At 42.9% G+C, this 15,242-nt stretch overlaps 1 protein-coding gene across 1 annotated transcript; it reads right to left on the bottom strand.

Moving 5' to 3' along the window:
* Positions 1 to 5,367: 5,367 nt before the first annotated feature.
* LOC126560562 (uncharacterized) lies at positions 5,368 to 7,123 on the bottom strand. Its single transcript, XM_050216520.1, has 4 exons — positions 7,016 to 7,123; positions 6,748 to 6,960; positions 6,589 to 6,644; positions 5,368 to 5,398 (listed from the first exon to the last, which is right to left on the bottom strand). The coding sequence occupies exons 1-4, from the start codon at positions 7,121 to 7,123 to the stop codon at positions 5,368 to 5,370; spliced, it is 408 nt and encodes a 135-aa protein (XP_050072477.1).
* Positions 7,124 to 15,242: the final 8,119 nt, after the last annotated feature.

Raw genomic sequence — 15,242 nt, 5'->3', positions numbered from 1 at the left:
AGCGCTGCGTAGGTTTTATTTGTTGGAAACAAAACTGTTGAAAAATCCATCGTTACGTGAACAATATCAAGCGTTTATGAGTGAATACGAGGAGTTAGGGCATTGTAGAGTGGTTGATGAAAGTGAGGACGATGGCTCCGTGAAAAGGTGGTATCTGCCGCATCATGCTGTATTGAACCCGGCCAAGAACACTACCAAGTGCCGTGTGGTGTTCGATGCTTCGGCGAAGGTAAACGGCTTGTCTTTGAACGACGTTATGATGACCGGCCCTAAGATAAAGGTGGATCCCTGCGACAGCCCGCTACAACGAGTATTCTGGAGAGCTTCGCCGAATGAACAACTGCGTGTGCTTGAGCTTACCACGGTGACCTACGGAACGGCAGCAGCACCTTTTCTAGCAACGCGAACGTTGTTGCAGCTAGCGAGAGATGAACGAGAAGGTTTTCCCTTAGCCAGTCGCATTATTGAAGAGAATTTTTATGTCGACGATGGATTGTTTGGGGCAAATGATATCGAGACTGTCCATGCTGCACAAGTGCAACTCATTGAGGTGTTTAGAAAGGCGGGTATGACACTTCATAAATGGTCAGCGAATGATGAAAGGCTTTTGGAATCGATACCATTTGAAGATCGGGATGCTCTAACAAAAATCGGCGATTGTGAAGCTAACGAAATCATCAAAACGTTAGGTTTGATGTGGAATCCGATGAATGATGAATTTATATTTTTGACAAAGGTACCGTCTAAGGGCAGAACACCTACCAAACGAGAGGTTCTGTCTGCCATTGCAAAAATATTTGACCCATTGGGGCTTATTTCTCCAGTGGTTGTGTTGGCAAAGATTTTGATGCAAAAGCTATGGTTAGCAAGGTTGGACTGGGGTGAGTTACTGCGGGTAGGAGGTCGTATAAGACATGCAAATCTGGCTTTTGGAAACAAGCATCAACTTCTTCTTCCAAATCGAAATGTGATTACACATCGTTTAATTGCAACAATTCATCGTGAAAATTTGCACGTCGGGCCATCTGGAGTGATTGCGATTCTTCGTCAGCAATTTTGGGTTGTCAATGCGCGATCAACGGTTCGAATGGTTCTGCATAAATGCATTACCTGTTTCCGAAGCAAGCCAACTACTTTGGAACAACAGATGGGTGATTTTCCTAGCTACCGTGTAACAGCTGCTCCTACCTTTCAACGAGTTGGGCTTGACTTTGCTGGGCCAATTATGCTGAAATCCGGTATACGTCGTGTTGCGGCAATAAAGGGATACATATGTGTATTCGTGTGTATGGTGACTAAGGCGATCCATTTGGAAGCAGTGGAGGACTTATCAACTGGTGCCTTTCTCTCAGCTTTGAGACGATTTGTATCAAGAAGAGGAATACCTGAAGAAATCTTCAGTGATAATGCGACAAATTTTGTCGGAGCAAAAAATGAACTACGAGAGCTGTATGAGATGTTTAGGAAGGAGGCGACAGGCCAAGGCATTTTCCAGTATTGCCAAGAAAAGGAGATCGTATGGAAAATGATACCCCCTGGTGCCCCTCACTTTGGAGGAATCTGGGAGGCAGGGGTCAAGAGTGTTAAGAGTGTACTGAAGAAGATTTATAAATCTGCATCTCTAACAATAACTGATTTTAGCACGCTTCTATGCCAAATTGAAGCCATCTTAAACTCAAGGCCATTGTATGCTCACTCAAATGATCCTAACGATTTGGAATGCCTTACTCCAGCTCATTTTACAATTGATCGTCCCTTGATTGGAGTTGCAGAACCATCCTATTTAGATATGCCTGAAGGTCGCTTGAATAAATGGCAGAGAATCCAACAACTGCGGCAGCAATTCTGGAATAGATGGCAAAGGGAGTATTTGTGCGAACTGCAAACTAGATACAAGTGGACCAAAATAAAGGACAACGTAAAGGAGGGAGCATTGGTTCTAATAAAGGAGGATAATACGCCCCCGCAATTGTGGAAGCTGGGACGCATTGCAAGGGTGTTCCCGGGCGAGGACGGATTGATCCGGGTAGTGGATGTGAAGACAAGGAGTGGTGAGTTTAAACGTCCTGTTCATAAATTAGCTCTTCTTCCAGTTATAGATCCGTAGCATCAACCTGGCCGGGAGGATGTTCCATTTCGATGGAACGAGCGAGATGCGCGGTCTAAGGAACGGGCGAGAATGGCGGGCTGAGGAAGGAGAGAGAGGTGCGGGGTGAGGAGCGAACGGAAGGCTGTCCGAGTGGGATCTGTTTTGGCGACAATTGTCTGGAACGGCGGCACCCGCAATTGTTGTTCGATCTCATCGACACCGGCCAGAATTCCGCGAAACCCACCGTAGAATGCAAGCGGGCGGCTTGTGTGGTCGGACGGACCAGAGAAGCGAGGCAAGCGAGTTGCGGCTGTTCGCCGGACCACGTTAAGGGGGAACAGAGAGGGAATGAAGAGATAAGGAGAGAGTGAGAGAAGAGAGGGAATTATGAAATTTATTTGTGACCGAGTGGAGTGGGTCAGTCTGATGAAAACCGCGAATGAGTTAAGTCGCAACCAATAAAGTTGTGCGTACAGGATTACCGTGTTCAGTACATTGCGTTAGGTTATCCGCTGAGATATCACAGTAGGAATAACATATTGATGGACAGCTTATCGCTTCAGGGGTAATTTATACAAGGCTTCTAAAAGGGTTGTTAATACGAGCAGTTATTTGTTCTGAATATGATTTGTTTTGTTAATATTTTGAACCCCTGCAAATTTTTCTTTGTAAGTTTTGCAATATCAAAAATCTGTACCAAGCACTTTACGTATCACCTACGGTTCGTGCCTTTCGGGTCGTACGCTTGTCAATGCGTGTGCCAGTTGCGGTTGTGGACAAACTTTTGCCTTGGCGAAATAGCTGAGAAAACAGCACCATCGAGGTGATAAACAAAGTCGTCATCGACACGGCACAAAAGTTGCCAAACCGGCACCGGGGTTTTCCTCTCCCGCGATCTCCCCCAAAAGCATCTCGCGGGACCAATTTTCCAGCATCCCTTTTCCAGCAGACTTTTCGGATGTAAGATTTTGCCCGTTTTCGACACAGCTTACGGTAGATGCTTTCCACCTTTTTATCTTCCACCCTTTTGCTGTCACTTCTTCTCGGCGTTGGTTGTGCAGGTCTTTGGGTCCTTTCTTCTTTGGGATAGGTGTTTTTTTCTCTCTCGTTTTGCATTTCTCCCAAGAGAAAGAACAATTTTCCAATGGTTGTAAATGAACACAAACGCTAGTAGTGAAATATGAAAAATGGCATCCACTTTATCCTCTATTCCATGCAAGAACAGCGGGAAAAAAATGTCAATAGTTTTCTTGTGGCACCGTAAAGCCAATGGACCGGTGGATCGGTGTCCCCAAAAGCCGCTAGCAAAACAAACAGTTATTGGAACCGTCGTCAGCAATTGTGCATGTTGTGGCTGAAGGTTGAATACACACACACGCTCCAAGGATGTACGGGAACTTGCTACCGGAATGGTACATCCTTGAATCAAAGTGGCCAGCAAAAAAGACCGGATCCGCGGTATAGAATGGGACCTTTTCTTCTCTGTGTGTGTGTGTTACCAAACAGATTTTGCATCACCGATTCGGATCGAGGCAGGGAAAGTTTATCGTCAACATGCCAAAGAAGCTGCACCGAAAGGAGATGGTCGATCTGGCATTTGAATTCCATTGGTGGCAGCGTGGTAGCGGTGTAACGCCGGGCGAAATGTGCTGTGCGGGCAAAGCAACCTTCAAACCGGGAGATAAATTGAACGCAAAAATATGAAATGGATGCGGCCAAACTTTTCAACGGTCTTTGAATTGGTGAATGAAAAATGGTTGAGGTGCGCAACATTCGTGTTTCGAGGAAGGGCGAGCAAATTGAAAAACCCGTCCGTTTGTCCGGCCCATCCTTTCCACCCATTCCACGCTTAAATGAAGCTCGTGGACACGTGGACAAAACTAATGCTTTTGCAGTGGTACACAACCAATACGGTAGGTGGTGGTAGTAATAAAGGGGGATTTAAAAGTCCCTCGAGTGGGAGAGAAAGACCCAACCATTTTAATGGGTTCGCCCTTACTTATTTGCGTATCATTTATTGTGGTATAGATAGTGTTCTTGGAAATGCTGAATCCACACACGCATACACATCCGTTGGGAGGATACTGTTGTGCGATTGATCGTTTGTAAGCGTCTTCCTTTATGAAAGACTGTACCCCAAGCCATATGCTAGCCATTGTTGTTAGAAGCGAGAAAGGTTTTCTAACATATTTTAAAGCAATGAACTGCAATAAGCGGATCAGACTTTTCCGCAGGGTAGAATTTTCCGCATTGAGCAAGCAAAGAAAATAGATTTATATTTATTGAAATGGGCATGCTAATAGTGACCCATAACACTACTTTGCCGCAAAGCTGGGGACCTGTTCCATGACATTACTAGTTCTTTGTAAACCTCTTAGCTCACAATGCTAAAGCTCAGTGCCTTGAAAATACTCCTGTACTAAGTAGTTCGTATACCCCGTTAGTCTATATAACAGAAGATATAATCGACATGCCTATGAAGGAGCATATGATAGTAACTCTGAAGCTCGTTTGGTTAAAATCGTTTTGTGGTTTTGTTTTAACGACTTAACTGCAATCTTAATGGTTTTGAGTTTAATTGAGTGTTTGGATTATTTTTACGCAAGAATCAAATATGGTCAGATTAAACTAACTTCACGTCAATCAATTCACATGATGCTGGAGTCTGATGTAGTAGGTCTGATTACTGACATGGTTGGGTGGTCCAGCGGCTGTGGCAATAGTGGCTCCGGTCTTTACACAGTTGAATGCTCAAATCAAATCCGGACCGTTCCTCCGTAGTGAGGACTGACTAACCGAAACATTCGATGGTCGGCATGACCTACTGTAAACCCAAGGAGAGAGATGTTCACTGAACGGAAATACAGCCATAGTAAAATATTCTGAAGAAAGTTCAATATGAGTAATAAAAAAAACAACTTAGCATTAAATTTGACAAAAACAAACATTAAAATTTGGAAAAAAACCCTGAATGAATTTATTTACTGATAGCTTGTGTTCACGATCGACGAGGAATTGGGTTATATTCGGTTTCGGATTCCTACCGAACATCCTATAGCGATCAGCAACTCTACCCTCTTGATCATCAATGGAGGCCGAATAGGCGCTGAGTGCGCTCATCACTGATCACCTGTTGCATTAAAAATCCTGGTTTTTCTGGCGAACTTATGAACAACACAATTACATCTCAATTCGCCACCCTCTGATGTCTTTTACAATCTAGATCACCCTGTAGTATTCTCTTGGTATTAGAATATTCAAAGAAGAGAAATGGTAATTTAGGCGGTATTGTGCGAAGCGTACTCCCGACTGAAACGAGAGGCCAATAGGATTAGATTGAGGATCAATGCGACGAAGACAAGCTTACCTGTCTGCCGGATGCTTTGACCGTGATAGAGTCTGAACCCGATAGCTGGTACGTTCTTGAGCTGGTAGAGAAGTTCTGCTACCTTGGTACGATCGTAACTTCGGACAACAACGTAAGCAGCGAAATCCGAAGGTGCCTTGTAAAGCGAAATCGTGACTACTATGGACTCCACAAACTCCTGCGATCCAGAAGACTCCAACAACACACGAAATGCACAATTTACCGCACCTTGATACGTCCGGTAGTCCTCTACGGGTACGAGTCTTGGACTATGCTGACGGAGGACGAAAAATGCACTCGCCATGTTCGAACGGCGGATGCTAAGGACTATCTTTGGCGGTTTGTGCGAGCAGGGCGTGCGGCGAGGGAGAATGAACCGTGAGCTAGCTGTAGTCAAAGCCGGAAGGATACGATAGTTCCAGCACTTTATGAGGATGCTGTACTACGAGGCGTAGAGTAACCCGGCGAGATAGTGGGCTGGATCATGTGGATTCAAACCTCAAGTGGAGACAAAGATCTAAGGGCGCCGTGGAAAGATGACTGCAGACCTAGGCCGAGCCGAGCCATGGTATCTAGGGGTGCTCAGCTCTGAGCAGCTCAAGAAGGAGAAGAAGAAGTAGATGGTTGTGTGGGATTTATTGTCATGTTTAAAGTTTAATGTTGTACGACGTATAGTGAGGCTTAAAGTAAAGTCATACGATACTTCCTTCAGTTTTAAAAAAATACTTTTTGGGATACTTGCACAATTTTTAAAATGTTTATTTATTTTATGTATGACGTCCTGCATTGTCAACACCACATGTGATGTGGTAATATATGTGTATATAAACTAAATTAATGGGCCATTTCCTCCCTGTTTTTGCCTTATCCCGGGCATGTTTGGTTAGGGATACTGCTATCATTTAAGAAAAAAATTCATTTAAATGTATTTTAAATGAAAGCAGAAAACCAAACACAAAAGATCGTTTAAAAAATGTACAGCAAAATCTGCAACCACATTCCACATCTGGTTCGCTTTATTTGGATTTAAATTTTACCATGGTTTACATTGGTAAGCACGGCACCATATGGGAAACAACCCGTAAGAGGGTATAAATAATCATCATCTTTCAATTTAGAGACAGCGTCTCACATCGGACTGGGGTTGCGTTTGCTCGCTCCACTGTGCAGCGCATTTATCATCATCAACTGAAAATTAGAGAAAACATTACTTGCATGCACCGAAAGAGAATCCGACTGGCCTGTTTGCGTTGCATGCATGTGCACCTTCTGCAATCGAACCCAAACGCACCTTGCGGAAAGCTGGAAACCGATCGAAATAGTCATGCTGGTAGCTGGTAATGTACGGGCACACTTTAACCTCAGAGCAGTGGGTTTTCTTCGCACGCTTCTGGGCCAACTGGCGGTGCTGAAAGTGACCCCAGACGGTATCACTCATCGCCTGTGTACTGGTGCGTGGTATGAAGTGTTTGGTGGTGTATCCGAACGTTCGATAAGCGGCTCGCTGCGGTGAAGATTATGTGAATAGTTTTCCGAAAGCTCTTCTCTAAGGTACTCACCCCTACAGTGCACCAGGGACAATCGTACGGATATTGTTGAATTTTTTCGGCCCATCCAGAGATTTTAACGCGATTATCCGAATATCTGCGCACAACATCATGTTCCATGTTTGCGTTACAAAGTTACTGATCTATGAAGTGCAACGCAGAGCAGTGCTAAAACCTGAAAAATAAAAGAAAATGCATTTTTAGTTATGAGAAAAAAAACAGGCTGCAATTATCTTAATTTCCCGATCGACGCTTGAAAATGGAAATTAAATTGAATTTAAATTTATGCAACCGGCAACCCACAACTACAACGTGACAAATCATGCAAAAGGAAGCGACACAATAGGAAAAAAGTGAACTACTGTTTTTTTATGTTATAAAACGTGTGTGTGTGTCCTTTGACTGTGTAAAATAGGGAATGGAGTGTTGTAAAACAGGCGCGCCAATTACCTTCGGTCACTGCATTGTTCCCTTCGTTAGTAAAATTTTAATAGAAATGCGAAGCGGAAGTGCTGCGTGTTGTGGAGGTAAAACGAGCGTTAAGCTTAAATAAATTGTTAACGGACATCTTCAAAGCGGGCACCGCCAGGCGGGCTAGTGTGTTTGTCGCGAATTTTCACTTCATTCGAACATCGTTCCATTAAATTATTTTCGGTTTTGCGCTTATACCGAGCGCACAAAGTGCAATTAAAATGGTGGTGCAAAATTTATTGCAATTCGTACCGTTTTGTTGTGTTTTATTTTTAATGGGTATCTTGTGGGAAGGAAGTTTCTATAGATGAGTATAAAAATAGATAGTAGAGAGAGTTCGAGCAAGAGATCGATAATACACTTAAAATGATCATTGTAATTGACTACAAGAATAATATGAAAAAATGCGTTTAAAAGCTTTGTCATTAAGAAAAGTAATTATTTGTTTAAAAATTAAAATAAAGAGGAAATTTATTTCACTAGGAATGAATTTGCCATCGGAAAGTGTCTCATTTATAGCAACAAAAAAACTTCCTAGAATCCTAGAATTTAAATCCAATGCCAAAGAATAACATTTCCATCCAGTAAACTACTTCGCATCAAGCAGCACAACAACATAATAATGATAGATATGCAAATAAACTCATTTTAACTGAAGTCGAACCTGTTTGTTTTACAGTTTACCACACCAGCCCATAACTCTCGAACGAAGCTGAAAGTTATTTGGTAAAAAATATTGTTTTCTGGCTTTGGCTTCTGTGTGAAAAGTGAATTTAAATTTATATCCAAACATGCGCTATCTTTATCAGACAAACTACAACCCATCAAAGCGTACCAGTAATTGTAGAAGGAAAAGAGAAAATTTTATGTTTCCCACACATTCCCAATCTATCCCACCAGCTGAGGGCGTGCAGTAAGAGGAGTGCAATGAATATGAAATAAATTTGTTATAAAAAAGGGAGGAATCGGTTTAATTTACCATTTTGACTATTGAGGAAAAAAAACCACGGATGAGTTGGCTGGACGATTGTTTAACGAGGTGGAAAAACAAATAAAATATTGAATTACTGTATCGAATATAGTGAAGTAGTAAAGCGCACACGACATTGGCGGCTAAATAGGGTGGAATTGAAGTTAAAGTTGAAACACGCTTCCACATGAGAGTAAGTGAGCTAATTTATACATACCCCTAAAACGCGACTGAATTTTGTGGTTGTTTTTCCTGACTCGTTGTATATTTTTTCTATGTTTTGAGGTTTAATTTATTAATTAGTGGAGGAAAAACACACATACACTAAACAAGTAATAGAACGGAAGAATGATTTGACGCTTTACCTGTGTTTTTGGAAACGCCACGGTTGCTATGATGATTCAAGATGTGTGCAGCATGTGACCGAACTCATGGAAGATCAGTAATTTATTGATGACTATGCAGCGGGCAGGATAAACATTTTGGAGCTGATCGGACTTTTAAGGGCTTTCCACGAATATCTTCCTGAGATTCAATTTTTTCTCACGACTACTCCCGATCCCGATGAGTCAGTGAGTGAGTGTCCCGTCCTCCAAACCGATGTGTTCCAAACCGTTGCTTGGATCTCTAGGTGTGGCCTTTTCTTCTTTTCAAGCTGACTTGTAAGTTATGTGTTTCGCTCGGGGCAACAGCGTTTGGTTTGTAGTGTACCCGACCCTTCACACACCGTACTCAATCACTCAATACTCAATCAATTTACAAGCGAAGTACGGTAATCCGTTCGCACCCAAAAATCGAAGGTGGTTCTCAGGTAAGTCTCATCAGCATCTCCCAGCAGGTCGCCTGTTGGAATTTTCAGTGGGTCGAGCACGGCTTACAGCTCTTAAATCGTCGGAAAATACAATATATTCGTCGACGATCCTAGTATTGGTGCGAAGTAAATGATCACGTGATTTTGCTTTATAAAACATCTTCTAAAGTTGATCATTTTTCGTTTTACGCTCAGCTGTCTTCCGCCTGTGAAAGGCCACTATGGACGGGGTGCAGTTCAGAGTGAGAGTATCAAACATGTTGTCGGAATCGTTCGAATCTCACGTGGGTCTTAGGCAAAAGGACGGACTCTCCTGTCTACTGTTCAATATAGCTTTGGAAGGTGTTATAGGATGCGCGAGGTTAGACAACGATATCCGTGGCACGATTCTCTACCGGTCTCTTCAATTTCTTGGCTTCGCGGATGACATTGACATCGTTGGCAAGACGACAGCGAAAGTGAAGCGTGAAGCAGCAAGAATTGGATTGATAAACAATGCGACGAAGACAAAATACTTGCTTGCCGGAGGCTCTGATCGCGATAGAGCCCGAGTGGGACAAATAACACGCAGCTAGTCGATGGCGACAACCTCGAGGTTGTTGGGGAGTTCTGCTATCTTGGGACTGTCGTAATTTCGAATAACGATGTCAGCATCGAAATTCGGAGACGCAGTGTGCAGAGAAATCGAGCCTACAACGGACTTCACCGTCTGCTGAGATCTAGAAGACTTCGAGACCGCACGAAATGTGAGTTATATTGCACACTAATTCGTTCGATGGTCCTATATGGCCACGAGTCTTGGACCATCCGAGCGGACGATGCAAACGCTCTTGGCGTGTTTGAGCGTCGTATCCTCCGGACCATCTTTGGCGGTGTGTGCGGAGAACCGGATATCCTGACGGTGGCAACCGGCACCGGCAGGATACGATGGCTGGGGCATGTTATGAGGATGCCGGACTCATGCCCCGCCAATAAGGTCAGCGACCCCCAGTTCGGCACAAGGCGTCTGGGAGTACAGCGAGTTCGTTGGCTGGATCAGCTGAAGGGAGACCTGTTGGAGATCGGGTGCCTACATGGATGGGAAGCTGCAGCCAGGGATCGAGTTTCCTGGAGATCTATTGTTGACCGGGCCATGTCATGACGACGTGCTCTTTAAAATAGCAGGCCAACATGAGTGAGTGAGTGAGAGCGTCTTCAAGAACACAAACTTGGCTGCTTAAAAGGATTGCAGTTGTAGTACAGGTTTTCATGACTTTTTATGTGCGGTTCAAAATAGTATAAAATAGGTGCAAGAAAGAGTAATAAAACAAGCTAATCAGCTAACCCAATCCAAAATATACTAGCGACAAGAGAGCAGCCGTGCATGAAAATAATTTTCTAATTAACAGGATGATTTGGTTGAACCATCAAGGTGTTCCACCCTGCCTTTTCCCTAGTAGTCCATTCCAGCTAAATTGCATTTCACATCACTCTATTTTTAGTGAAGAGTGAAAAGCTATCCAGAATTTAATTACTGTGAAACGGATCAGTTAGAAAGGATCTAAGAAAACTCGTAAACACAGCGTAAAATACTGTCGCTGCTCCTGGTAAGCGTCTCTACTCGTATCTACGTCTTAAACACTCGTCGCAGCGCTTTTTATATTGATTTCATATCTTATTATTATATCTTATTAAATCTTATTAAAATTCAATTCGTATCTTAATATTTCTACTGAATGTGATCTTCCTGTTACCTTCTTGTTACCAAACAGGAAAAAGCTAACAAGAAGTAATTCGAAAACAACAACCAAAATTACGAAAAGCTGTGTATTGTTGGAATTCTTTAGTCTTCCTACCGACAAACAAAGCTTAGAAAGTCTTTGACAAAAAAAGAGGCTTGAATGCAGGCATTGACTTCAACAAGAGCGTAACGAGAAATGCATTCGTTTGGAAAATTCGTCAAATTGAGCTGACAGTCAGGCAGGCAATCCGTTTGCTATCCGTCCACCGGTTGTAATGTAATTTTCTGTTCTTCTCCTGTTTCCTCTAGTAAACTCCGGCCACGGCCGGTCTTTTGAACAACACTTCCGTAGCTTCCTTCGTTAATACCTCGAGGGCAATAAATAAGATAATAAGAAGTCACTCAGTGAGACAGGGAGAAGTAATATAAAACAAAGCCAAAAAAAATGCAAAAGCGTACCAGTGTGAGGAACGTAGCTCATCCGTAACACGCACCGATAAGAGGCAAAACCATTGAGATTAAGCTTTCATTAGTGCGTTTTCTGCGAGGATTTCCCGGAGCAAACAGTCACAGAAAGGAAACCATTTTTTGCTGTTGGCTTCCAAGGATGGGAAGGATTTGTTTCATTTCACAAATCGATTACTGACCTACGGTGCGAGCGTAGGGCAAGCTTAGAGGTTAATCCTGGTCGAAAAATGAAGTTTCTTCCTTTGCTACTCTCTTGACTTTCCTGCCAGTGGGTGTAAGGGAACTAGCCGAAAACGAAACGAACCACATCTCACGCTACTTAAATCCGGCGCTTCGCGTTGGTGATATATTACTTCTTACGAAGGCTATACCCGGAACTCGGAATCGGTATCCCGATCGTGCAATCCACGCATGCAGTGACAAGAATACTTCTTCAATGATATTCCCCCGAAACTGGTCGCACTAACTTCAAGGCTGAGCACACAGCTCTAGTATCCATTTAGAAGGATCTCATTGAGGCATGTTGAACGTTGTTGGGGAGGGGATATTTCAGAGACGCGCGTGATGGATTTGATAATTATGGCGCGTGGTCTGGGCGGGTAGCAGCACCGAACGGCTGGTAGGGTCATTCAGTTTCTAGCACCAAAACCGCACGGTGTGGCATTTTACGGCGGTTGACTTCTGACAGCCAAAAGCCCCAAAAGAAAAACGATGCCAGCTTAGAATTGACTGAAGGGATTTTCTCACTTCACGCTGCCAAGTGCTAGAAAACTTCCGCTTGTTCTGGCGAGACAACTGGCACACTGTGGGTGCTGAAAATACGAGAGCCAAGAAGGGCCTGTAGGAAGGAAAAACTATGATAATTATTTTCCACCAAGTCAAACACTGGAGCTAGTGTAAGAATTCCTTTCCAGCTTTCGTGTAGTGGCTAGGGCGAGAAAAAAGTCATTCGAAACGCCAAAGAAAATATTCAATCAAAGTATCTCGAAGTCCACCAAGCAAAACCCAAAAGCTAGCTACAACGGATGGATGGAGCAGTTTTCGGCGCAGAATGTTGGGCACCCCCAAAACTCTGTCCAGCGCTACGACCGTTGGGTGTGAAACAATTGAAAAGAATTTTCCACCAGCTTTACTATTGCATTCTGAGCGACATTTTTTTCATGTGAAGCCTGCAATAAATTTTGCGCAAAAACGTACCTCAGCGGTACAATTGAAAGGGGGTGTTAGGTTAGGTAGTTCTTCACACGAAGAAAACGTGCCGGAGGTTTTGTTTTCTACCAGGGCTCTCTTTTTTCATCGCTCATTGCACACAAAAATGCAGAACCGTTTCACTCGCTGCTGCAACGGGCGCTTCCGGAGTTGCTAGTTGCCGTTGTCCTGTTTGGAATAAAAAGTACAGCTTAATTAGTTCAGCGCTATGCAGTCGAACTGACGGCTTATTTGTTTACGCCTGCCTGGGTGTTTCAAACCTGTGTGGGGGTGGGTTGTGGAAGTTTCGAAAAAAGGCACTTCCGGGAGGTGGTTTTCGTCGATCACGAGCCCCGGGGTTGATGCAGCATTTTTCGGCTGCAAGTTTGCAAGTAGTTAAGGAACAAAATTGAAATAAGAAAACGTACCATGAGATCCTTGTTCGGGGTTTTGCCGGTGGAACCTTTCGAGTTTTGGTTCCGTTCTGTTTATTGTTGTTTAATTTAATTATTGTCTTGAAGCTGCCGCTATTTGCCTGTCGTGTCGTGTATTTTTCGGTAGTTGAGAGTTTGTTCGTAGGGAAGAAAGGTTGATACGATTGGGAAGAAAATGAAAAAAAAAACTACATTTTGAAGTTGAGCGTTGCGTTGAAAATTTTCCATGAGAACGGTTATAGCTTATGCAAGAAGATAATTTAATATCCAAAATTTCGCTGTTTGGAGTACTTAAAGATTTTATTAAATGCTTCAACTGTTAAGTCCAAACAATCATTTTTTTTAAAGAAAAATATTTATTGAACACTGTCTCAATTTACTGGGGTGGTCCGGTGTTAGAGCTGACAGCGGCGTTGATCTTGACATAGCACGACCGGGGTTCAAATCTCATCCAGACAGTTTTACAGTAGTCAGGTCTGACTAGTTAACTACGGGGTATTAGCAAGACTAGTAAGTCTGCATTCTAAGACCGGCATGCCCTTAGAAGGCTGTTAAGTCACGAAGAAGAAAATTTTTCAAGCTAACTTCTACTTGGATTAACGACCCACTTTGTCGGAAACTTAATTAGATTCCCTACGCCCTGTCAGTTAGAAGGCAAATAGAAGAAAAAGAGAGAAAGAAGAATCAGAAAAGGGCAGGACGAGCCTGCCCTGTGATCAGTCAGGGAGCAAACGATCAGTCGCGAATCGACTAGTAACGAAAAACGATAAGAAACGAACACAATCGCGTGCTAAAAGTGGACTAAAGTTTTGGTTTTTCTTCTACTACGGATTTACCAATAAAGTAGGGCAAATAGAAAAAAAAATACAAGAAGCCGCACCTCGTTTTCTAACGTTCTTGGACACGTTCCAGCTGACTTCTTCTTCTCCTTGACTTAACGACCTCTGAGGTCATGCCGGACGGCCATTGAAATGGCTTACTAGATTGCCGATAACCACGTAGTTGTGGTAGTTGGTTAGTCAGTCCTCCTCACTACGGAGGGACGTATGGTCCGTCCGGATGGGAGTTGAACCCCGATCCTGCCGTTTGAAAACCGGCGCAGCTTTCGCCTAGACCACCGGGCCGCCTTGACTTACTGGTTATAAAACAGATTTTAACGGAGCATTGTGATGTCGCTTTAATTTGAAACCAAGTACAGCAATCTTCTGAATTGCGTTCGCAGATTAGTTCATAACTTACTCTACTACTCTATACCTCTAATCTAACTACTCTAACTAACTACTCTATAACTCTAATTCTCAGCTCATATTTAGAAGTTGAAGATTGGTCAGGTACTTTATAATCATCGTGCAGTGTGTAACTTCTAAAGAAAGACAAGCATGTCTGATGGGCAATAGTATTTAACCACCTAATAGGGCTGTGAGAATGTAAAGTATAGCAATAATAAATGAGAAAAACTTTAAGGATTGATCGTTTTGTTGATCTCTATCGTGGGCTTATGGACCATAATATCTGTTCAAAGATTCCAGAAGATCCTGAACAAGAGTTGAAGGTTCTTGGGGAAATCATCTTTGTTTAACCTGGTGAAAGGATACAAATTTTCCGATTATGTGTTGTTATTGATACAAGAAACTCAGCAGAGACTTACGGAAATTTTAGCGACAACTTCTTTTGAAGAACTTTTCCGCAGACTTCATTGTGTGGTCAAACCGAAGGAGCAACTGATCATCTTAAAGATCATTAAAGAGCCGCAAATAACTGATTTAATGACCGCCACGATGGGAACAGTTAACTGTATTGATGCCGCCATGGAAGGGATTGAAATATCGTAGCAAAATACTTATTTGCAGGTCGTTAAGCCAAAAAAAGATTAATTCATTCTATAAAAGCATTATTTGACTTATTAAAAAATTAGATACATACGGTCCATTCAATATTTAACACAGCGAAATGAAACGGAAATGGTTCAGATTAATTACACCTTGCATTGAAATTCTCATTCATCATACCATTTAAGTAAATGTGGTTAAATCCACCCGCCGAGTCCTGCACGAGATTTCTTCACTTTTTCGGTTGTGACGAGAAAAAGAAAAACCCGAAACCGGTTGTAACTAAACGTGCTACAACCATGAACCGACTGTGCGGCTCATTCTCGAACAAAAACCGTTCCGTTTCTT

The sequence above is a fragment of the Anopheles maculipalpis genome, chromosome 3RL (assembly GCF_943734695.1).
Source record: "Anopheles maculipalpis chromosome 3RL, idAnoMacuDA_375_x, whole genome shotgun sequence".
In the NCBI taxonomy this organism is placed as follows: domain Eukaryota; kingdom Metazoa; phylum Arthropoda; class Insecta; order Diptera; family Culicidae; genus Anopheles; species Anopheles maculipalpis.
The sequence above is the reverse complement of the archived record's forward strand: the minus strand, read 5'-3'. Positions and strand labels throughout refer to the sequence as shown.